The sequence below is a fragment of the Argopecten irradians genome, chromosome 16 (genome assembly GCF_041381155.1).
Source record: "Argopecten irradians isolate NY chromosome 16, Ai_NY, whole genome shotgun sequence".
Lineage (NCBI taxonomy): Eukaryota > Metazoa > Mollusca > Bivalvia > Pectinida > Pectinidae > Argopecten > Argopecten irradians.
The window spans coordinates 19,066,810-19,094,178 of NC_091149.1; the positions used below are offsets into that span (position 1 = coordinate 19,066,810).

At 35.9% G+C, this 27,369-nt stretch overlaps 1 protein-coding gene across 1 annotated transcript in view; it reads right to left on the reverse strand.

The window, feature by feature from the left end:
- Positions 1–27,369, reverse strand: part of LOC138310243 (electroneutral sodium bicarbonate exchanger 1-like) — a 62,226-nt gene that overhangs the window by 13,627 nt on the left and 21,230 nt on the right. The window contains exons 5-14 of the mRNA XM_069251364.1: positions 26,159–26,407; positions 23,465–23,533; positions 19,093–19,241; positions 13,677–13,745; positions 5,238–5,483; positions 4,212–4,358; positions 3,435–3,544; positions 3,082–3,256; positions 1,968–2,101; positions 1,078–1,561 (exon numbers count right to left, since the gene is read on the reverse strand). Coding sequence (XP_069107465.1) covers positions 1,078–1,561; positions 1,968–2,101; positions 3,082–3,256; positions 3,435–3,544; positions 4,212–4,358; positions 5,238–5,483; positions 13,677–13,745; positions 19,093–19,241; positions 23,465–23,533; positions 26,159–26,407 — 1,832 coding nt within the window. The remainder of the gene's footprint in view (positions 1–1,077; positions 1,562–1,967; positions 2,102–3,081; positions 3,257–3,434; positions 3,545–4,211; positions 4,359–5,237; positions 5,484–13,676; positions 13,746–19,092; positions 19,242–23,464; positions 23,534–26,158; positions 26,408–27,369) is intronic.

The window sequence follows — 27,369 nt, forward strand, 5'->3', positions numbered from 1 at the left end:
ACCTGTAAACAAAATATATAGGCATGAATGGTTAATATAAAATAGCTTGATATCCTAAATCTATCAATGCCTTAAACAAAAGATATACCAGCAGTAATGCATGGTTGATATAAAAGTTCAATATTTGAGATATACAAATAAAATAAATTTTAGTTAACCTAAAAATGAAGGTTTAAGATATCCATTTTTTTGTAGCTTAAATGCTGAAGTATATGTATTAAAGGTGTCCTTATTATGATATGAAAACTAATTAATTTATTCAACTGGAAATACAGATAATTTTTTATAAAGTTCAATTCTAAAACCCTCAAAGCCCTAATCTGATGTCAATGCATGCCCACTCGTTTATGAATCAAGCTTTTAATTATTGTTTCAATATTAAAGTTACATGTGCCGTAATGTTCATACTCACAAATCGTGAAGAGCTTTTAATATTTTATTCACCACCAAATATTACCAACATTTTGAGAATTGTGATACTTACAATGCATAGGTTTTAATTTCACAAGAAAAAATAGGAGCTGAAAATGATTTTCGACAGTACTCATCATATTTACATACGACCAAGAAGCCAAGTTGTGGTCGACGGTTCATTTCACATTTATATCTAGAATGATACATTAAGCATAAAAACATGAAATTTACAATGTATAAATTCTGTGCTGTAACTTAGCACATCTAAGGCATCATACATGTTGTTCTGCCTATTTGAATGATTTTCACAGCTTAATTCATCAAACCTGATGGTTTTCAAAACATCACTGAAGAAAAAACAAAACATTTCAAAATTTTCACCCAGTTCTGGTACATATAACTTTAAAGTTGCTCCACCGCCAACAAAGCATAAACAATGCCCACCATTTTAATAATAAAGTATTTTTGATATTGCTTATAGGCGTCTAATTTACACAAAAACATATAAAACTTTTCAATGATGGTAATGGTGTAAAGTAAGTAACTTTTGTAACTTGAAGAAAAATACTAATTTGTCGGCTTCTACCATTTGTCAGCAGTGGAGCATCTTTAAAAGGGTATTTATATTGAGAAAAAAAATTGAAATAAATCTGGAGAACTTACAAAGCTTGGGAAAAATGCACTGGTCTTCATCATTTTGAGAGAATAAGCCAAAGTAAAAGTGCCGATGAACAGAAGTATGGAAAGGAAAAACACATCCGCTTTATATTCAATACATCCCTCCCCGACAACAACTCCCTCTAAATCCTTGCAGTCCATTCTGGTGAAGTTAGTCCAATATTTGGCATGTTCAATTTGGACCGGGTAGATGTCGGTGGTGTTAGTTATGTTATTCTTAACATAGCAGTCGCACGGGTAGAAGAGGCTGGGGTGGAAATTGACAGGGTACTTTTCTTTGATGTTTATCAGTTTAGCAATGGCTTCTTTGATGAAGATCAGTGAGATCAGCAAAGCAAAGCTCTCCTCTGTGAATCGGGTGATGTAACGTACAAGTGCACTAAGGTCAAACGCTGTCATGACGATCAGGATAATCCCTGTCCATATTCCTATCCAGAACCTCAGTTCTAGGTAGTCAAGCTCCATATCCCTGACAAAATATAAATAGTATATAGAAATTATCTCCCTTCGTTCCAGGTAGTCAAGCTCCATATCCCTTTCAAATTATAAATAGTATATAGGGATTGTCTCCCTTCTTTATATGTAGTCAAGCTCCATATCCCTGATGAAATATAAATAGTATATGGAGATGTCTCCCTTCTGTATAGGGCGGGTGCGAAACTATCTGTGGCAAAAATAAAATTAGCATATCAAGATTATCTCCCTTAGTTTGAAGTAGTTTAACAAAGTAAAGATAATTTTTGTTTTTGCAGGCAGCAAATAGCTTCAGAATTAGTTATAAGCATTGATCACAAAATTAATTTCATTTCATCAACCTGCCAGTCACATACCTCTCTGACATTCTTTCAGTAGATGAGGTACTAAACTGCACTTACCCACAAAACTGGAACGTGATGGTCTCAAACACCAGGACTGGCCCAGTACTACCAAGGATAGTGAGAGGCTGACCAGCACAGAGGGAGTACACCACACCACAGATAGCTCCTGCTAATATACTCTCAAACGCTGCCTGTAACCGAAACCATCTTATTTCATTCGTTTGGTTATATTTTTGTCCTAATAGCAGCAATGGGTTATTTTAAGGACATGCCAGGTTAAGAATGTGGAAGAAAAGTCACAGGCCTATGGTCAGATCCTGGCAACCGCCCGTCACAGGATTATCGAAACCTAAATGTGAAGGTCGTCTGGTAATATGTCGAAAAACAACCACTGGTCTACAGTGGCCCCTATCTTATTTTAACTAATGTACTGTATCTAAATTTTTACATTTAAAGATGCTCCACCATCGACATAGCATGAATGATATTCGTCATGAAATCGCCATGAACAAAAACTGATGTATAACCGTGTCTACATGTGTCAAATTAACACCAAAAATGATATAAATAATTATTTTGTTATTGGTACATGCAAAATCAGTACTTCATTACATATAGGACATAGTGCCACAGAATTTTTTTGGGATGCAATTAAGTCTATTTAAATATGTGTATCTTGAAGTAAAATTAGAAGCACAAACTTTTAAATGGGTGGTAATAGTGTAAAGTAACTTTTGTAACTGAAGAAAAATACTATTTCGTCTGCTCCTGTTTTTGATAGAGAAAAAATACCATTTATCAGCGGTGGAGCATCTTTAAACAATGTATAAGTTTTACACTGTATCACAATGTGTACATTTTACTTCTCAATTTTCACCATTTAACTATGAATTATATTAAATCAACAATCTTCACTTTCACATCTAGCTTGTCTACACAATGAATCATCTCTATTATTCTGTATTTGCATATTACAGAGTTATCTGCCCTTACAGGTAGGTATTGATTGTGACATCATATGTTTGCGAGCGTAATGCCGTAGTTTTCGGAGAAAACAAAGTGAATTGTACTCACAAAAATAATGACGTAACAATTGATACCTACCCACAAGGGAGCTAACTCTGTTATAGGCAAAGAATACTACACCTCCTTACAACCTAAAGATACTGACCATGTTGTTCTTCGTTGCATCTCCGAGAAGACCCCCAAACGTAATGATGGGGGTTAGACAGGCAAAGTAAAGGAACACAAAGGAAGCTATACACTGTACATGTAAAACGTCTTTAAAGTCACTGCCATAGAATGGAGCCTTCCTCTTCACGTCGTCAATCAGTCCTCCAAAAAACCTGAAACATCAGATAGGATTCAGATTCTATAATCCTTACACATACTTAGGTCATTTTAACCTTATTATCAAAATCAATCTGGTAATGCAATATATTCCATCTGTTCAAAAATAAAAAACCTCAGGATTTTTTTCATCTTTAAACTATTCTATAGAATGACCTTTGACCCCAGACTGACCTGCCAGTTCGTTGGAGACAGGGGTCGTCTCCATGGGATTCCTCCACTACTTCCTCGACTTCGGATTTCCCTGATGGGGTACCGCCAGAGGGGGCTGTTTTACGACTTGTCTGTAAAAATATGCAAATCAGGTCTTTAAACAGGTTTGTAAACATATTTATCAAAGCAATAATTAATATTATAGATGATAACTTTAACATAGAATTCCTAGACTTTGATTATCCCTGCAGGGCGGAGATGGCACAAAATTGAATGTATCAATGTAATTAAAAATAAATCTATTTTCTGTTTTCCCTGTCGATGCCAAGTTACTACTTCCAAAACCTATACATAAACTCTATAAGTTAGTTACCACTTTCAAAGCTGTATATTTAACCACATAAATTTATCAACCTCAGCATTGTACATCCAAATCCAAGATTGCTACTTGTTGACAATAGTTATCAAGGTTCACCACACCCTCAACAATTAGAGACATAATCAATAAATAATTTGATAAAAAAAATGTTTGTACTTTTGGAGAAACAGCGATAACAAGAACTCCAGGTATATGGACACTCTGCCTCAAAGTGAACAATTAGAAATCAGTAACAACACACATAAAATGTAACAGATTTGTTTTCTGTACTTTCAGAGAAACAGAGATAGCAAAAACTGTTTATGGAGTCATGGATACACTAACTATTGACCATGGCTGCACTGGACAATTCAAATAGATATGCATCTGATGGTGATTGGCTAATTCATCCATAAGAGGTATGACAGATGTAATTTTACCTGAGACGGAACACTTTGTGGGGGCTCTATTCGGATACTAGGGTCCCATTCTCCAGGGGGCAGCACCGTAACCTGATCCAGAAACTCATCAATTCCTGCCAGTAGATCTTCCCGATTTCTGGCATGATAGGCGACATCATGGAATACCTGTAGTATATAAGTACAGAATCAGGATTGGACACAAGGATGCTATAGATTTTCTTATTAAACTTGAGGATGCCAAAGTTTTCCTTATTAGAATCAAGGTTGCCATGGATTTCCTTATTTGACTCGAGGTTGCCATGGATTTCCTTATTTGACTCGAGGTTGCCATGGATTTCCTTATTTGACTCGAGGTTGCCATGGATTTCCTTATTTGACTCGAGGTTGCCATGGATTTCCTTATTTGACTCGAGGTTGCCATGGATTTCCTTATTTGACTCGAGGTTGGTATGGATTTCCTTATTTGACTCGAGGTTGGTATGGATTTCCTTATTTGACTCGAGGTTGGTATGGATTTCCTTATTTGACTCGAGGTTGGTATGGATTTCCTTATTTGACTCGAGGTTGCCATGGATTTCCTTATTTGACTCGAGGTTGCCATGGATTTCCTTATTTGACTCGAGGTTGCCATGGATTTCCTTATTTGACTCGAGGTTGCCATGGATTTCCTTATTTGACTCGAGGTTGCCATGGATTTCCTTATTTGACTCGAGGTTGCCATGGATTTCCTTATTTGACAAGGTTACCATGGGCTTCCTTTGTTAGATTAAAGGTATGATACAAATTTCCTCATTTCAAGGTAATGAAAATCAAGTTTACTCACTGAAACAAGTTTGCAATTGATTTTACGCAATGAACTAAAATAATGTGATACAGGATTGAAATTTTTTCAAGTCAGTTTGATAAAAAGTTACTTTGCATGTCATTTAATGTCATTTAATCGAAACAAATTGATACAAAATACACCTGGTTGCAATAGACTTTCTTGATATGACACCAGGTTGCTATGGACTTTGATATGACATCTGCTTGTTAAGAACTCACCTCATCTGACATGAGCGTTGCTATAGAGCGACCAATCTCATGGAACTTGTTCTGGTTGCCCCTAGGACCCAGGAGGAAAAAGATGAACTTGGTAGGAACAGGGACCTCTGTGAGATCACCCATTAACTGAGAATGGAGGAGCCGGGTAAAGCCAATGATGGGGTATTTCAGGAAATCAACCTCACCAACCAGGATGTTTGCTGCTTCAGCCTCCTTTGGAATTTTCTTCATGAAGTGCATGTTTAGCTACAAATATACAACATCGAATGTACTAAAGAAACAAATAGCATATTGATAACATTCCTTGACATTGTGCAATATGTTCATTGAAATACAATTATTTGCTTCTAATAAAGGAGATCAAAGTGAAAAAAAAGGATAGTTAATTCTTGTATACAACTAATGATTTAATATTTACTGAAAAGGTACGGATATCTTAAACATTGTATGAGAATTACTTTCTATCTGTTGAAATTAAATTGAAAAAATTCAGGTTAAGGAAGCGTTCTTTGGCAAAAACACTGAACTAGTCAGTTTATAAAACTATCAATCAAAAGACAACCAGGCAAGATATCAAACATATATGTCTTCAGAAACTTGGCATCCTGAGAGTGCATCAGCAAAAAAGGCAAATTCCTACTAAGATCAGAATTAGAGAAAAAACTAACATACACCTAGTAGAGGAATAATCACCAATAAACATTGTCATTTTTTTATAAATGGTCAAACAAATAAGATCACTGTGACCTACTTTTGCATGACATTGATCAGAAATCATTTGACCTACTTTTACTATGCATTGCAAAATGATTCACACATGATCCAAGCACAAAGCTCAAGTAACCATTTGTGAAGGTGAGATAGCCTGACCATTAATTAGCTTGTGGCTATTTGGGTCAAAGAAAAGAAGGTCAAATGTTAAAGTGTAGCTCTCCCTCAGACACCCTTTAACACTTAAAGAGTGTATGAAAGAAGAGATAAACACACTGAATTAATGAAAAGATAGCCTCCCCAACCAGATAAAGACAGACACAAGATTTATCAAAACATAGATACCCCTACAATTACACCAACTACCAAACCCCTAAATACAATTACACCAGGAGAGATGTCACCCCTACTACCAAACCCCTAAATACAATTACACCAGGAGAGATGTCACCCCTACTACCAAACCCCTAAATACAATTACACCAGGAGAGATGTCACCCCTACTACCAAACCCCTAAATACAATTACACCAGGAGAGATGTCACCCCTACTACCAAACCCCTAAATACAATTACACCAGGAGAGATGTCACCCCTACTACCAAACCCCTAAATACAATTACACCAGGAGAGATGTCACCCCTACTACCAAACCCCTAAATACAATTACACCAGGAGAGATGTCACCCCTACTACCAAACCCCTAAATACAATTACACCAGGAGAGATGTCACCCCTACTACCAAACCCCTAAATACAATTACACCAGGAGAGATGTCACCCCTACTACCAAACCCCTAAATACAATTACACCAGGAGAGATGTCACCCCTACTACCAAACCCCTAAATACAATTACACCAGGAGAGATGTCACCCCTACTACCAAACCCCTAAATACAATTACACCAGGAGAGATGTCACCCCTACTACCAAACCCCTAAATACAATTACACCAGGAGAGATGTCACCCCTACTACCAAACCCCTAAATACAATTACACCAGGAGAGATGTCACCCCTACTACCAAACCCCTAAATACAATTACACCAGGAGAGATGTCACCCCTACTACCAAACCCCTAAATACAATTACACCAGGAGAGATGTCACCCCTACTACCAAACCCCTAAATACAATTACACCAGGAGAGATGTCACCCCTACTGTCAAACCCCTAAATACAATTACACCAGGAGAGATGTCACCCCAAACTGTCACACCAAGATTTATGTCAAACCCCTAAATACAATTACACCAGGAGAGATGTCACCCCTACTGTCAAACCCCTAAATACAATTACACCAGGAGAGATGTCACCCCTACTACCAAACCCCTAAATACAATTACACCAGGAGAGATGTCACCCCTACTGTCAAACCCCTAAATACAATTACACCAGGAGAGAGGTCACCCCTACTGTCAAACCCCTAAATACAATTACACCAGGAAAGATTACACCCCTGCTATCAAATCATCAGTAGAATTATACCACAAAAGACCCCAGGGTATCAGTGCAAAAAAGGATACTCAACCCCCTCCCACAATCCCCTTACCCGGAAACACAGTATACTCCTTCCACCCACCCAGGGTATCAGTAAACACAAAGTATACTCACTCCCCCTCCCTCCCCCATCCCCTCTACCCCAGGGTATCAGTAGACACAAAGTATACTCACCCCCTCCCTCCCCCATCCCCTCTACCCCAGGGTATCAGTAGACACAAAGTATACTCACCCCCCTCCCTCCCTCTCATCTACCCCCCCCTCCCCATCCCTCTACCCCAGGGTATCAGTAGACACAAAGTTACTCACCCCCCTCCCTCCCTCCCCCAGTACAGTAGACACAAAGTATACTCACCCCCTCCTCCCCCATCCCCTCTACCCCAGAGTATCAGTAGACACAAAGTATACTCACCCCCTCCCTCCCCCATCCCCTCTACCCCAGGGTATCAGTAGACACAAAGTATACTCACCCCTCCCTCCCTCCCCCATCCCCTCTACCCCAGGGTATCAGTAGACACAAAGTATACTCACCCCTCCCTCCCTCCCCCATCCCCTCTACCCCAGGGTATCAGTAGACACAAAGTATACTCACCCCTCCCTCCCTCCCCCATCCCCTCTACCCCAGGGTATCAGTAGACACAAAGTATACTCACCCCTCCCTCCCTCCCCCATCCCCTCTACCCCAGAGTATCAGTAGACACAAAGTATATACTCACCCCTCCCTCCCTCCCCCATCCCCTCTACCCCAGGGTATCAGTAGACACAAAGTATACTCACCCCCCTCCCCATCCCTCTACCCCAGGGTATCAGTAGACACAAAGTATACTCCCCCTCCCTCCCCCATCCCCTCTACCCCAGGGTATCAGTAGACACAAAGTATACTCACCCCTCCCTCCCTCCCCCATCCCCTCTACCCCAGGGTATCAGTAGACACAAAGTATACTCACCCCTCCCTCCCTCCCCATCCCCTCTACCCCAGGGTATCAGTAGACACAAAGTATACTCACCCCTCCCTTCCCCATCCCCTCTACCCCAGGGTATCAGTAGACACAAAGTATACTCACCCTCCTCCCTCCCCATCCCCTCTACCCCAGGTATCATAGACACAAGTTACCCCTCCCTTCCCCATCCCCTCTACCCCAGGGTATCAGTAGACACAAAGTATACTCACCCCCTCCCTTCCCCATCCCCTCTACCCCAGGGTATCAGTAGACACAAAGTATACTGAACCCCTCCCTTCCCCATCCCCTCTACCCCAGGGTATCAGTAGACACAAAGTATACTCACCCCCCCTCCCTCCCCCATCCCCTCTACCCCAGGGTATCAGTAGACACAAAGTATACTCACCCCCTCCCTCCCCCATCCCCTCTACCCCAGGGTATCAGTAGACACAAAGTATACTCACCCCCTCCCTCCCCCATCCCCTCTACCCCAGGGTATCAGTAGACACAAAGTATACTCACCCCCTCCCTTCCCCATCCCCTCTACCCCAGGGTATCAGTAGACACAAAGTATACTCACCCCCTCCCTTCCCCATCCCCTTTACCCCAGGGTAACAGTAAACACAAAGTATACTGACCCCCTCCCTCCCCCATCCCCTCTACCCCAGGGTATCAGTAGACACAAAGTATACTCACCCCCTCCCTTCCCCATCCCCTCTACCCCAGGGTATCAGTAGACACAAAGTATACTCACACCCCTCCCTTCCCCATCCCCTCTACCCCAGGGTATCAGTAGACACAAAGTATACTCCCCCCTCCCTTCCCCATCCCCTCTACCCCAGGGTATCAGTAGACACAAAGTATACTGACCCCCTCCCTTCCCCATCCCCTCTACCCCAGGGTATCAGTAGACACAAAGTATACTAACCCCTCCCTTCCCCATCCCCTCTACCCCAGGGTATCAATAGACACAAAGTATACTAACCCCTCCCTTCCCCATCCCCTCTACCCCAGGGTATCAGTAGACACAAAGTATACTCACCCCCTACCCCCTCCCTTCCCCATCCCCTCTACCCCAGGGTATCAGTAGACACAAAGTATACTCACCCCCTCCCTCCCCCATCCCCTCTACCCCAGGGTATCAGTAGACACAAAGTATACTCACCCCCTCCCTCCCCCATCCCCTCTACCCCAGGGTATCAGTAGACACAAAGTATACTCACCCCCTCCCTTCCCCATCCCCTCTACCCCAGGGTATCAGTAGACACAAAGTATACTCACCCCCCTCCCTTCCCCATCCCCTCTACCCCAGGGTATCAGTAGACACAAAGTATACTACCCCCTCCCTTCCCCATCCCCTCTACCCCAGGGTATCAGTAGACACAAAGTATACTAACCCCCTCCCTTCCCCATCCCCTCTACCCCAGGGTATCAGTAGACACAAAGTATACTCATCCCCCTCCCTCCCCCATCCCCTCTACCCCAGGGTATCAGTAGACACAAAGTATACTCACCCCCTCCCTTCCCCATCCCCTCTACCCCAGGGTATCAGTAGACACAAAGTATACTCACCCCCCTCCCCATCCCCTCTACCCCAGGGTATCAGTAGACACAAAGTATACTCACCCCTCCCTTCCCCCATCCCCTCTACCCCAGGGTATCAGTAGACACAAAGTATACTCACCCCTCCCTTCCCCATCCCCTCTACCCCAGGGTATCAGTAGACACAAAGTATACTGACCCCTCCCTTCCCCATCCCCTCTACCCCAGGGTATCAGTAGACACAAAGTATACTAACCCCTCCCTTCCCCATCCCCTCTACCCCAGGGTATCAGTAGACACAAAGTATACTCACCCCCTCCCTTCCCCATCCCCTCTACCCCAGGGTATCAGTAGACACAAAGTATACTAACCCCTCCCTTCCCCATCCCCTCTACCCCAGGGTATCAGTAGACACAAAGTATACTCACCCCTCCCTTCCCCATCCCCTCTACCCCAGGGTATCAGTAGACACAAAGTATACTGACCCCTCCCTTCCCCATCCCCTCTACCCCAGGGTATCAGTAGACACAAAGTATACTGACCCCTCCCTTCCCCATCCCCTCTACCCCAGGGTATCAGTAGACACAAAGTATACTGACCCCCTCCCTTCCCCATCCCCTCTACCCCAGGGTATCAGTAGACACAAAGTATACTAACCCCTCCCTTCCCCATCCCCTCTACCCCAGGGTATCAGTAGACACAAAGTATACTCACCCCCTCCCTTCCCCATCCCCTCTACCCCAGGGTATCAGTAGACACAAAGTATACTAACCCCTCCCTTCCCCATCCCCTCTACCCCAGGGTATCAGTAGACACAAAGTATACTGACCCCTCCCTTCCCCATCCCCTCTACCCCAGGGTATCAGTAGACACAAAGTATACTCACCCCCTCCCTTCCCCATCCCCTCTACCCCAGGGTATCAGTAGACACAAAGTATACTGACCCCTCCCTTCCCCATCCCCTCTACCCCAGGATATCAGTAAAACTAAAGCATTGTTTGGTTCCTGTGAGTTTACCTAATATAGCTCATGATTTAAACTAAACATGCTGTGTATATCGGGATGAAATCAAGTAGAATAGTGCAGAAACAAAACTTCATTCTACTAATATACAAAGTGATTGTAGCAGTAAAGTAACAAAAGGCCAAGTTCCGTCTAAATTGCCAATCCATTCCGTCTTTGCATATGAGAGAGGTATCTGCCTTGCATGTAGGTATTTATTACGATGGTGATTACTTCCTGAGATAAATATGACATTACACCCATAATAACATTATGGAACAGCTGTTACCTACATTCAAGGGCAGATAACTCTGTAACATGTAGATACTGAATAGCTAGGTCATAACCAAGATTTACCAAAACAAATAAACATATCTGTTATTCAATCCAGTCCACAATCTGTATTTTTACCAAAAGACAATCGATCAAACAGTCTATATCAATTATTAATATATTGTATTTGTAGATTCCAACAATCGCTTTGCAGTTGTTGTTTTTTTTTTTTTTTTTTTTTAATTTTGTTGATTCAGAGAGGATACAGAGATAAAATAAGACGAGCAAAACACATTCAATTTTAAACTGGTTGATAATAAATTTAAATGCAAACAGAAAAGAAAACTAAAACTTAATTAAGATATAAAAAGTACAGTTTTCCAATTAACATCAATATAACACTATATACATGTATTAGTATTTAACCACGTAAAACAGTAAGGATATAAGTCTAAACCTATTGAATAAGTCAAATTTTTAACTGGTTTACAAAATTATTGTTGACCAAAGAAAATGAAACCAAATTTCTAAAACATATTATTTTGAAACAGTTTTCATTGATATCAAATATATTCGCATTAATGATGACATTAGTAGCGGTACCATTCAAGTTTGCTCTGGATTTTTGTGAGTAAATAAGCAAATTACATGTATATGAATACCCTGGTGTACATTGGTAATTACAATATAATGTGTATCCTAAATACAAAATATATCATTTATTATTCCAAATATAATAATGTATAAATATAATATTCCCGATATACAATACCTGTTAATCTGTTAATGGATGTGTATAATTGTATAAATCCTTATATGGATACATAATTAAACAAAGATTCTAGTTCACACATTATGATACATAAAAAAAGCACAAACGATTCAATATACCAGAATACTTTTTTCAAAGAATCAAGAAGAAAGCAAATCAAAATTTTAGTTTTGTATCTCTTTTAAATTACAAGATCAATTTATTGTCTTCTATACCAATGAACATTATATTATTGAAATTATTAATTGATGCAAATATCTAAAAATATAATTATGCTGAAAAAATAAGACAGTTGTTTAATTGGTTTTAAGACAGTTGTTAAATTGATTATTTATTTATTATATTTATCATTATTTTAAAAGATTTACCAAATTATCCTTAAAAATAATTCTGTCCTTTAAATCATAACAATGTTTAAAATGTCATGCAATATATTTTTCAGTACGTGCATTAGAGAGCACGGGATAAACAAGTCCATACAAAACATTACTGTCACTTCTATTTTGGCATGTATACCGTAGTCTTTTGTGTTTCAGGTAAATTTTAGTTATGGTATGATAATCCAAAAGCCCACTACGTTTCCAAAACAAAAAATAAAAGTTTCTTAAAAACAACAATCACAAAAGAAAATATATATTGATGGCCCAAGACAAGGTTAATTTTTAACAAATGCAAGATTTTCTGCATAATCTATCATAACATTGAAGATTACTTTAGCTGTTTTGCTGTCTGGCGCAGTGACAGTCAACTAACGCATAGCACTTGGGAAGCATAACCCGCGTCATGTAAATTAACATTTTATTTATTTTACTCAAATTATTCTGAAGATGATAATATGTGTAGTATAAACGATAAGTTAATAACTTTTGCGACTCTACAAAATTATCAATTTTGTTTTACCTTCCATTTTAAAAATAATGAAACCGTTTTGGAAAGGTAGTGGGCCTTTCAGGAAAGGTTTGTTTCTGCAAATGAATCAAGGACATCTTTATGCTAGATACTCATGATTTCTTATTATCTACATTAAGGTTGACTCCCACCGCAATTTTTAGGGGAGACAAGGCTAATATTTCAGGGGAGATAACTCTTGACAAGTGCTATTTCCAGGGGAGGTAACTCTAACATCATAGTCTTTAAGGGAAAAACAAAGCCACTCCTGAGGGATATAATCCAAGATCTAATGGTTGTCAGTAAGTGAGAGGGTTCTCTAAAGAAAATGCCAAAATAGACTCAACAGTAGATGAAATATATGGTCAGATATATACAATGTACAAGCTTATTTTCATAAAAATAAAAGTATATAAATCTGGTAAACTGGAACAATTTGAAGATCTTTCTTGCAAGTAAATTATGGAACTATTTCCGAAATGAAAGGGAAAAAAATAATTGAGTATCTTTATCTTTGCTAAATATTATGTCACACTATTTTTTTTAGTGTCCTGGCATTTTGTTGGAATGTTGGTAAAAAAACGTTGTTTTTTTTTAAGTTGCCAAATACAAAGTTGACAAAGGCAAATTACAAAGTTTTTTGTTTAGAAAAAAATTTCAGAGAAACAACTGCTTAGACCAGCTATATAAAGTTTCAAAATATCCCCATTTACCATTCAGATATGTTGTACAAAATATCAAATAGAATTGGCAAAGCGTCAAGTGGTAGCAAATATGGATACTTCGATTGGTAGGTGAATGACCAAGTTACCTTGGTATGGTTATCATGGTGATTGGCATGTTCGGAGGTGCCAGATACTCTCACGTCCAATAACGATCGCTTTGGTTAACAAAGGTCAAAGTTAAAAAAAAAAAAAAATTAAAAAAATACATAAAAAATGTATAAAACACAGGCTACAGGATTAGGTAGTAGATACAAGTAACACACAATGTACTACATCCTGATAACACGGTCAGTGAAATGGTCAACGATCAGTTGACCGGTAGATGGTTAGGTATTTTTACAAAACTGTTTGGTAATGTATATATAGAAACAGGTGAAATAACAGATGTTAAGAGAAGTGAATCCACACAGAACATAGTGGTACCCAGTCACACTAAATCACTCTGATAGTCACACAGTTATAACACTCTGGTATGTATGTATGGCCATACATCTTTGTAATGATTGATAAATTAATATAGACCATTATCTTCATAAACAACTCAAACTCATTTTTGATGACCTCAGTAATAGCCTTTAATGATGTTGATGATGACCCTCATGATGGCCTCTTATAACCTTGATGTCTTCAGTGATGACATCAGTAATGACCTTGATGACCTCAACAATGACCCTGACAACCTCAACAATGACCTTGATGACCTTTATGACCTCAATGATGACCTTCATGATGATCCTAAAATTGTCCTTCCTTGACTTTTTTTGATGACCATACTGTTGATATTCTTCATGGCGACAACCGATACCATTTTTGATGAAATTTTTTATGATTGTGTATTTATGCTGCAGATGAACCTAAAGATGACTCATGTGATGACCTTGAGTTTGACCTTTGTGATTGGGCCTATGACTCAACTTGTGACTTAATTAATGGTGGCTTTAGCATGATCTTTTTGCATGATCTTTTTGATGACCTTTGATGATCATATTTGTGACACTGATGATAACCTTTAATAGAGACAATTTTAATGACGACCCTAGTGTGATGATAATAATTAGTGATAATTCCAATGACGACCCTAGTGATGACATAATTAGTGATAATTATAATGACGACCCTAGTGATGACATAATTATAATAATGACGACCCTAGTGATGACATAATTAGTGATAATTATAATGACGACCCTAGTGATGACATAATAGTGATAATTCATGACGACCCTAGATGACATAATTAGTGATAATTCCAATGACGACCCTAGTGATGACATAATTAGTGATAATTCCAATGACGACCCTAGTGATGACATAAAGTGAATAATGACGACCTATGATGACATAATAGTGATAATTCAATGACGACCCTAGTGATGACATAATTAGTGATAATTCCAATGACGACCCTAGTGATGACATAATTAGTGATAATTCCAATGACGACCCTAGTGATGACATAATTAGTGATAATTAATGACGACCTAGTGATGACATAATTAGTGATAATTCCAATGACGACCCTAGTGATGACATAATTAGTGATAATTCCAATGACGACCCTAGTGATGACATAATTAGTGATAATTCCAATGACGACCCTATGTGATGAATAATAGTGATAATTCCAATGACGACCCTAGTGATGACATAATTAGTGATAATTCCAATGACGACCCTAGTGATGACATAATTAGTGATAATTATAATGACGACCCTAGTGATGACATAATTAGTGATAATTATAATGACGACCCTAGTGATGACATAATTAGTGATAATTATAATGACGACCCTAGTGATGACATAATTAGTGATAATTCCAATGACGACCCTAGTGATGACATAATTAGTGATAATTCCAATGACGACCCTAGTGATGACATAATTAGTGATAATTATAATGACGACCCTAGTGATGACATAATTAGTGATAATTATGACGACCCTAGTGATGACATAATTAGTGATAATTTCAATGACGACCCTAGTGATGACATAATTAGTGATAATTATAATGACGACCCTAGTGATGACATAATTAGTGATAATTCCAATGACGACCCTAGTGATGACATAATTAGTGATAATAATAATGACGACCCTAGTGATGACATAATTAGTGATAATTATAATGACGACCCTAGTGATGACATAATTAGTGATAATTCCAATGACGACCCTAGTGATGACATAATTAGTGATAATTATAATGACGACCCTAGTGATGACATAATTAGTGATAATTCCAATGACGACCCTAGTGATGACATAATTAGTGATAATTCCAATGACGACCCTAGTGATGACATAATTAGTGATAATTATAATGACGACCCTAGTGATGACATAATTAGTGATAATTCCAATGACGACCCTAGTGATGACATAATTAGTGATAATTATAATGACGACCCTAGTGATGACATAATTAGTGATAATTATAATGACGACCCTAGTGATGACATAATTAGTGATAATTCCAATGACGACCCTAGTGATGACATAATTAGTGATAATTATATGAATTATAATGACGACCCTAGTGATGACATAATTAGTGATAATTCCAATGACGACCCTAGTGATGACATAATTAGTGATAATTATGACGACCCTAGTGATGACATAATTAGTGATAATTATAATGACGACCCTAGTGATGACATAATTAGTGATAATTATAATGACGACCCTAGTGATGACATAATTAGTGATAATTATAATGATGACCCTAGTGATAATTATGACGACCCTAGTGATGACATAATTAGTGATAATTCCAATGACGACCCTAGTGATGACATAATTAGTGATAATTATAATGATGACCCTAGTGATAATTATGACGACCCTAGTGATGACATATTTAGTGATAATTATAATGACGACCCTAGTGATGACATAATTAGTGATAATTATAATGACGACCCTAGTGATGACATAATTAGTGATAATTCCAATGACGACCCTAGTGATGACATAATTAGTGATAATTATAATGACGACCCTAGTGATGACATAATTAGTGATAATTATAATGACGACCCTAGTGATGACATAATTAGTGATAATTCCAATGACGACCCTAGTGATGACATAATTAGTGATAATTATAATGACGACCCTAGTGATGACATAATTAGTGATAATTATAATGACGACCCTAGTGATGACATAATTAGTGATAATTATAATGACGACCCTAGTGATGACATAATTAGTGATAATTATAATGACGACCCTAGTGATGACATAATTAGTGATAATTCCAATGACGACCCTAGTGATGACATAATTAGTGATAATTATAATGACGACCCTAGTGATGACATAATTAGTGATAATTAATGACGACCCTAGTGATGACATATAATCATGAGACCCTGTGATGACATATTAGTGATAAATGACGACCCTAGTGATGACATAATTAGTGATAATTATAATGACGACCCTAGTGATGACATAATTAGTGATAATTATAATGACGACCCTAGTGATGACATAATTAGTGATAATTATAATGACGACCCTAGTGATGACATAATTAGTGATAATTATAATGACGACCCTAGTGATGACATAATTAGTGATAATTATAATGACGACCCTAGTGATGACATAATTAGTGATAATTATAATGACGACCCTAGTGATGACATAATTAGTGATAATTATAATGACGACCCTAGTGATGACATAATTAGTGATAATTATAATGACGAACCCTAGTGATGACATAATTAGTGATAATTATAATGACGACCCTAGTGATGACATAATTAGTGATAATTTAATGACGACCCTAGTGATGACATAATTAGTGATAATTCCAATGACGACCCTAGTGATGACATAATTAGTGATAATTATAATGACGACCCTAGTGATGACATAATTAGTGATAATTATAATGACGACCCTAGTGATGACATAATTAGTGATAATTTAATGACGACCCTAGTGATGACATAATTAGTGATAATTCCAATGACGACCCTAGTGATGACATAATTAGTGATAATTCCAATGACGACCCTAGTGATGACATAATTAGTGATAATATAATGACGACCCTAGTGATGACATAATTAGTGATAATTATAATGACGACCCTAGTGATGACATAATTAGTGATAATTATAATGACGACCCTAGTGATGACATAATTAGTGATATAATTATAATGACGACCCTAGTGATGACATAATTAGTGATAATTATAATGACGACCCTAGTGATGACATAATTAGTGATAATTAAATGACACCCTAGTGATGACATAATTAGTGATAATTAATGACGACCCTAGTGATGACATAATTAGTGATAATATCAATGACGACCCTAGTGATGACATAATTAGTGATAATTATAATGACGACCCTAGTGATGACATAATTAGTGATAATTATAATGACAACCCTAGTGATGACATATTGTGATAATTATAATGACGACCCTAGTGATGACATAATTAGTGATAATTATAATGACGACCCTAGTGATGACATAATTAGTGATAATTCTAACGACGACCCTAGTGATGACATAATTAGTGATAATTCTAACGACGACCCTAGTGATGACATAATTAGTGATAATTCTAACGACGATCCTAGTGATGACATTACTAGTGATTATTTTAACGAGATCCTAGTGATGACATTACTAGTGATTATTTTAAAGATGATTCATTATTTGTGAAAATGGTAGCCATGCTAATAATCATTGTCAATACATTACTCATGAACTTATAACTGGCCTTTTTATCATGTAATGACCTTTGAGATGATGTAATAATGACCTTTGAGATGATGTAATGATGACTTTGACCTGGTGATGGCCTTCACTCTTGTCATGACCTTGACCCAAATGATCACCCTAGTGATGACCTTGATAACTTTAAGCTTTTCACTGCACACAGTCGTCATGTTAGATTGCTCAGGTCTACAAATGTTTTACCTTTCTTCTTAACCTCTAAAATGTACAGGGATCTGGAAATCATTTACATAGCTCAAGATCCATACCTCAGCCTCTCTATAGAGATTTATATCTGACAAGCTGAAGTTTTTGTATGTCAGTGTTTTTAAAATTCTTACTAATGTAATTAAAAATATTTAAGGTAAGAAGAATGACTGGGATCCCAGTCTTATCCAAAAGCATTAAGCTATTTGCTTTAATGGTAAACTATATCTATTAACATTATTACTAAGGTTAAGTACACTGATTTTATTTGTAATACCACATAAGTTTTTTTCCTCTCAAATAACATCAACAAATCAGTTTCCTTGCTAAATTATGAAATGAATGTTTTCATTTGTTAAAGTTTTAAGCACATTATCAAATCATCAATATTAAACGTTGGCATTAAATATGTTGATTTCTTCAAAATAGCCTGTTATGTACACCATACCAATTCCACTGTGGTCTCAGTCAGGGGAGGAAACTCTTCATGTAAGAGGCATAACTGCAAAATTATTACAAGGGGAGATAACCTACCTTGTGACTTGAGGAGTGCTCTAAAATGTCTGAACTACCGTTGTGGTTCAGAATGGCTGGTTGTGTAGCATGATGTTCTATTCGCGGCGTACTATTGTTACGTTGTAAATTGTGGAAGTTTGGCGTACTTTTCGCTCCTGGTAGACCAACTGTAACAGATAATTACCCAAACACAATAAGTCTAAGGATAACTAAATTCAATGACATATATTGTTACCTGTACACATACCCTTAAAATATGTATGATTTAAACAGTAACTACAAGATCAAAAATAAAAAATTCTGAAATTAAACTTAAAAATCAAAGAAGCAAGAGGATTTTTTTATAAGTTTGTGAGAAACAGGTTCTGACAGACCAAACTGCTAACTTTAATGTCATCTGAGTCAATCTATATACATCTAATTAATATATGTATTATAAAATGTAATCATGAGAGCATTTTTCTGTTGTTATAAATAGTCAATATGCAAAGTTTTATATTATTTTGTTACACAAGATTTACTAGGAAGAAATGATAAAATAATTATTTATCAGATATGATACATTGTGTGCCCGGATTCTATCGGATATTCACTCCTGTATTAATTAATTTAAAAGTGGATTATTACAACAATCAGGCAGTCTATCCAAAACAAGTACAAATTGCCTAGAACTTTATTCTGATCAAATATTTTACAACTAAAGAAACTATAACCAACCTAGCTAACTTCTAAATTCTGAACTATCTAAAAACTCAAATTTGTTTATATCCTTGTATTAAAACAAAAGTTAAACCACTTGACTTCCTAATTTTGAACTATCTAATTTTGAAGTGCCAATTTTCTCAATTTTGTTTAACAAGATGTATTAAAAGTGTACAGATAACCCAACAATTCTGTTCCATTAAACTTAAACATGCTAATTTCTCAATCCTGAGGCTATACAGTTAAAGCCCACATCTTCTCAGCTACAAGGAACTATTTACATATAACATCCGAAACTAACAAGCAGACTTCTCCATTTAGATCACCTATACTTCACCATACAGTCAAACCTGCCTTATCGACAACCTCTGTATAAAGACCAACTGCTTAATAAGACCACCTTTCTACAACCCTAAATGACTAATTTCACAACAATTCCACCTGTGTATAAAGACCATGTTCCCTCTGTCCTTTGAATGGTCTTTATAGACAGGTTTGATGGTATATAATCATAGTTAAGAAAGTAATATCATTTAACACTTATTCATATACACAGTAGTTACATTTGTAACTTCAAACTTTTCTTTGGGCCTTTTAATCTGACTGCGATATTCTAATACACTAAACTCTACACAAACAAACTCCTCAATTCCGATAGATAAACTTATCTATCTTAAAATATCAGGGTTACATTCAATAAACTAACTAGCTTGACCTACAAGAAAGTCATTTATGCAAGCTAATTACTCAAAAACTAAACCTCAAGCTCTGGTAACATATCCTTCTATGCTATTCTGTTCTAATTCATACAACGAGCATATACCACCTAGATATATATCTATTCTGAATTTGCATATTATAAGAGTTATCTGCCCTTGTTGGTTACATATATATAGCTTTAAATTGTTACATCATATTATGGTAAGTGTAATGTCGCATTTTTGAGGTCAAACAAATGTAATTTTCGCAAACACAATGATGCCACTACCAGCAAGGGCAGATAACTCTGTAATATGCACGGACAGAATATACATGTAAAAGCATTTAAAAGTGAGGAAATTAATCAGACAGACATTCTATGTATAAAATATATTTTTACTCTTACAAAATATAAGAGTAAAATTGATCCATTTCATTGTGGGTCTGCATAAAATGCAAAATCATCCATTGGAGACAATATTCAAAATCTGGATTGAACAGACATGACAGGACAGGAAAGACATTGGGAAAAATTCATCCCCTTTCCCCCATTTTATTGCTTGAACTTGAACTCATTCACCCCTGAGGACACATTTGGACGCTTCTAATTCAAGGACAGGAACGGTCCATTATGGAATTCCAGGGGTGAAGGGGTTGGGGATTTGGGATTTCTCTCGTCAACAAACTCAGTCAACACTTCAAAATGGTTTTAGGAGAATCAAGACAAAGTCAATCTGACACTTAGAAGGGGGACAGGAAAAACTTTCCAAACCCATCAACAAACTTTTTCATATCCATCTCTGGGTATATCAGAAACTTTTTGTGACTGAAAAATGAACAAAGTCACATCGTCAAAGTCTTCATTCCATTTTAATTTTGGTTTGGTAGTTATCTTTCAAAAACTCAGGATCAAGTAGGGAAACTTAAAAGGAACGGATTCCACAAACTTATCATTCCTAATGATATTTTGTATAAAAAAATGTTTTAGTCAAAGTTTCAGTATATATATAAGATAAATAGAAATAATCAGATGACTCTGCAGGGCTCTGATAGTAATATTTCAGACTAAAATTAAGGAATCTTTAAACTCTATAAACATCATGTGGAATATTCATGAAAAGATTTACAATGTAAATTATAAGCCTTCTCTTCCGATCAGAAAATTAATATTTTAAACATTTCAATAAACAATAGGAAGCACCAGATATAGATGTATTAAAAAAGAAGATAATATATATTAAGAGCATATATAAGGTATTATCCTTGAGTATTTCCATACCACCCGATGTTAGTCTCCTCCTAAAACTATATATAATATCTTCTATATGAATTTTACACTTAGAGGTGTGGTATAATAAGGTTCAGAATCTAATCCAATACTGTTAGTACATAAAATCTAGTGTAGGAGTATTTCCATATTTCCATATGATACATTCCCCTTTTAAATTGCATCAGGTCCTATTATCTACAAGTCTCAAAAAAAAAAAAAAAAAAAAAACATAACATGTAAGTACTGTTTACAAACCTTCCAGTGCGATTAATTCCATTCGTTTTACGGGTGAAAAGGATTCATGAAAATTAATTGTAACAAAATAGTATCAATACTGTATAGCGATTTCGAACGACATGGTTATTATTAGGAAAATTTGATTCACGAATTATTGAGGCAGGGATGAATATATACTCTGAAAGCCATATTACAAAGATTTAATGAAAACTGTAATGATCGAGATTCTAAAAGTACAGAGAACTTCCACTTTATTTGGCAGATACGTACACATATGAAAATGACCGGCAGAAATCAGGCCACCGGTCATCAATAATTTATGCAAATTGTTTTGACCATTGAACGTAAATAGCTACTTTATTGTACTTTTTTATGAGTCCTTTGTATCTTATTCCCAAATTAAATCATCATTATAGATATCTGTTAATTAAAAGATTTTTAATGGAAGGTAGGTATGAATAAGAAGAAGATAAAGAAAAAAATGGCATTTAAATGAGAGGTCAGCCATACATGCTTGTATAAACACAAGGCATATACATGCCTTTGTGTTAAAAACTATACTAATTAAATATTCTCATTTTTAGCGAAAATCCCAGTAAATTATGAAATTAAATTGCCAATAGAAAGTTTGTTCACAGTACTAACTTTACGAAAAAAATAATATTTTTTCATTCTAAATTATTATTTATTGGTTTTGTGATTATCTTAAAGAATTAACAATAATTTTCTTTAACATATATCAAAACTTGTGAACCATATGATACAACTATTACTTTTAAAACATTACAGAAAATAATTGCTTTAATTATCCCCTTTTTTCAAAATCTACATTGAATGCATTAAGTAGTGTAACAACACTTAAGGGAGATAACCCTGTAAGCTGTTCCACACGAACAACATCCATTTCATCATACGGTAACGAAGCATTCACAAGCAGCCAAAGTGCATCAATTATGACAAAAAAATGAACAACTAATTTGTAAAAAACAACATCTGTAACTTTTCTATTAGTATCATCAGTTATGCTAAAATATTTCTAAAACAACCAAAATATTTCTGACAACATTTAAACAGAATATTATATTTCTATGTCACAAATTCAGAATGCGGTGTTCTAAGAAATTTCTATAGGAGAAAATAACACCAACAGTTCAGTACAAGGCATGTGCAAAATTATCCTTTACAGCATTTTGCAATAATCCATTGAAAACATCATGAAAAAAAAAATTGCTAAAAAATCTTTGATAAGCACTAGAAAGTGAAAATATTTCTTGCTTTCATTTCCTTCAGGATTTAAAAAAAAAAAAAAATTAAAAACAAAATCATGAATACTAGTTTTTCGTTCCAGTACTGAATGTCAGTAAAAGCTGATGCAGGGGGGTGCATGCTATTCTAAATATAGAACATGGTCACTCAACCATGTCTCTACATTAAACAGAGGGTAAATGATGGAACCGAAAACGAAAAAATAACAAGTTTCACCATCAACACTTAGCAAATTTATGTCAACAGCGCTGGATGTCTTTTTTTCTGCAGCTGGTGCCAAAAGTTCTGAAAATAGGATCATCACCATAGCAACATCACTGTTTCTAGGCAACAATCTAACTGCAATGCCAAAGATGTTTCTACTCAACAATTCTGCTACAATGTCAGTTGAAAATCTGTTTCTATAAGAGTTCAGAATTTCAAAGATCTCTTTTTTAGGCAGATTTCTAAGAAAGTCAGTCAAAAATATGTTTCTAGCTAACAACCTAATTACAATGTCAAAGATCTGTTTCTAAGCAACAATACTACTACAATGTCAGTTAAAGATCTGTTTCTATAAGAACCAAGAATTTCAAAGATCTCTTTTTAGGCAAATTTCTAAGAAAGCCAATCAAAGATATGATATTTTCCAGAAATTAAAGAAAGTCCGTCAAAGATCTGTTTGTAGGCAACATTCTAACTGTAATGTCAAATATTTGTTACACTGAAAAAGTGGTCAGATGACAATGTCTATCAAACATCTGTTACTAAGCAACAGTCAACAATATCAGCAACAGATCTAGCCATCACTCTTAATGGTGTCTTCTATCAGATTAATAACATCTACTTTCTATGAAAGTGTCTATTCTACATCTCTGAATTATCATCCTCAATTCTCATGTTCTGTTTCCTAACCACACAATAATTTTATATGGCTGCCATCTACTCAACGGTAGCATTACCCATTCACCCCTGAAAATATACAATGAACTATTCCAATCTTTGAAGTAGAAGAGCTCAAATGTTTCTACATGGGTGAATGAGTTCAGCTTGTAAAATAAGTTGTTTAATTCATAGGAAACAGAAAATATAATGTCAATAAAAAATTGTGTCATACATTACTTATAAGAAATAAGAGGTAAATTTATAATTCAATACATTTTAGCTGTGAAAAAAATATACATTTTAGCTGTGAAAAAAATCTAAAGGTACTACTTCATTCTACTTCATTCTTGCAATTAAAAAAAAAAATCCAATTTCTAGTATAAGTTAGTTATTAGTAAAATGTCATGAATTTTGGGTCTAAAAATTCTGGTGAACAAAAACAATCTTAGTTTTTCTAGATAATCTTGGAGATAAAGCTCTCCTTAATTACTATCAGTCACAGTACATGACATTTTTTTCAGTGACCATGCTGCAGGCACCAGTTTCAAAATCATTCCTTAACTTAAAAGAATTCCTTCATTTCTTAAATCTCCATAGGAAAACATTACAAAAATGAGGAAAACATCTTCAGATTTGATCTTTCATAAATGTGTGTAATGCTTTTCTATGGGAAATGTTAAGTGAAGGTATTTCCTTAAGTTAAGGAATGTTAGTGAAACTGGGCCCTGTTACCAGGTAGTTTAATCAAAGGGAAGGGGAATTAATAGTATTATCAAAATCATTGGGCTTCCAAATGTTACAGAAGTTTGACTGTAATGAGTAATTCTTTTGTTAAAAGTTTTTATTTACTGATTTTGCCAAATCAATTTAAGATTCCGACTACATACTTTCCTGTCACAATATATTGATAGATGTGTTGGGCATTATGGAATTAGATAATTAAAAGGTACATATTACATTACCTGGCCAGAATATCTTATATTTAACCTACCTCTTTTGTAATTAATTCCAGTATCGTACCAAGTGTTACAAAAAAAAAAAAAAAAAAAAAAAAAGAATATGACATCCATGTGAATTTAAGTAATAGAGAGTACAAAAACTTAATTCTGTGTTTCTTTATGGTCCCAAAGACTTGCAATTGGCAAATTGGGGGGGGGGGGGGTGTTCTGGTGCAAGTAAAAAAATATTTATATACCCCAAGTGTGAAAGAATAACTTTGTCACACAACACATTTATCATTATGGATTCAGGTGCAAAACATCAATATTTAAAAATTCAGGAGATGAGGTTTTACAATATATGGTACAGTAGAGAAGAGAATCTTAATTAAGATAAATAAAATTTGATCATTAACAGCAAGGCTTGAAGCAATGTAATTGACAAGAATATAGAGTGACATTTACCGAGCAGCTGGCATACAAAACATTGCCGTGAAGAAATTACGCCAAAATGAAAACAGCGCAAAACAGCCAGGTCATTTTCTTATTCTATTAATTATAAGTTGTTATAATTCTTTTCAAAATTTGATTTAATACTAGATTCATTTTCTATGTATTCTTCACCTGGCTCTATTATTCTATTGAATTAAATTCAGGGGAGATAACCTAACAATCCCCAAATTTTTTACATTAATAATAAATGTTTTTATTTTATTCACAACGTATGTTTTAAAATTGTAGCAATTTTTCATTCAGATTTCAAACCAAATGTCAATTGGTTATTGAAAATAAGTAATTAAACTTTTTTTTTAAAGTTTTTTTTTTTTTTTTTTTTTTTAAATGATTTTTTTTTTAAATTTGATATTACAGCTCAAACTTCAATTTTGGAAAGTTAAATAAAACAAAATAATAATGACAATAAAAACACTATATATGTATATGGGGAAAAAATGAAGTAAAAAAAAATAAAATTGAGAACTAAAACTAAAATGGAGACTTACAAGAAACTGAGCTGGGTTTAACTGAAGTGGTGTAGCATATATACATGCACGATACTGGAAGCCCACATCTAGCCAGGGAGAAAATTTATTAAAAATTTATTTTATACCTTCTCCGGGTGGGCTTGGGCTGTCGGACTCCTTACCATGGTTATTTAGAGCACGCGGCTCAGAATACTTCCTGCCTATCTCGGCAAAGGAACGTATAAGGGGTAGATGGTATTTACTACCACCGTTTTCGTCGTGTTTATATTTCCTGTCGTAAAGATGTCGATGTCGTAGTAAGAGAATATCCCGTACGTCTTCTTTCAGTGGCTCTTCCAATTGTTTAGAGGCTACCATGTTATCCAGGAAGACATCTACAAATACAAGATGGGAGGTTATTCGTTTAACAATTAAGCAGCTCTTCCATTTTTCTTTCAAAGAACACCAATTTCTCTTAACTAATTTCTGTCAGAAGTGCTTTACTGTTGTGAATTTTGCATATGTTATTTTGCTCGATTTTAACTCTGCTTACTAGATTTATAACGTCTTTGAATATTACAGAGTAATCTGCCCTTGCAGGTTTGCGAGCGTAATGTCATACTTATCAGAGAAAATGATGTTATTTTCGCTCACAAAATAATGACGTCACCATGGATACCTACCCGCAAGGGAGGTAACTCTGTAATATACAAAGACGGAATAGCCAACAAAATTTGACTTACAATATACCATTGCAATCTTAATTAATAATGAGGTGAACAACATCAGTATCTATGTTACTTGCAGATTAACATGAAAAACAACTTATTTTCATGACAACTTCCTAACAACAAATCAATTTTGTTATATTGAATTTACTGTACCTATACTCAAAACATTTTGCACAGATATTTTAACAACTTCAATTCATCCGTGATATAAGAAAATTTTGACCCGATTTGAAAATACGTTGTTTAAAAGTAATGAACCGTTTTTTAAAAAGTATGTTTTCCATCTGTTTCGTACCATATAGCTGGGTCAAATTAACTATACAGTATTACATTCCACACCTACGACACACGGTAGAGAATATGTTCCATACCTATGATACACAGTAGAGAATATGTTCCATACCTATGATACACAGTAGAGAATATGTTCCATACCTACGACACACAGTAGAGAATATGTTCCATACCTACGACACACGGTAGAGAATATGTTCCATACCTACGACACACAGTAGAGAATATGTTCCATACCTATGACACACAGTAGAGAATATGTTCCATACCTACGACACACGGTAGAGAATATATTCCATACCTACGACACACGGTAGAGAATATATTCCATA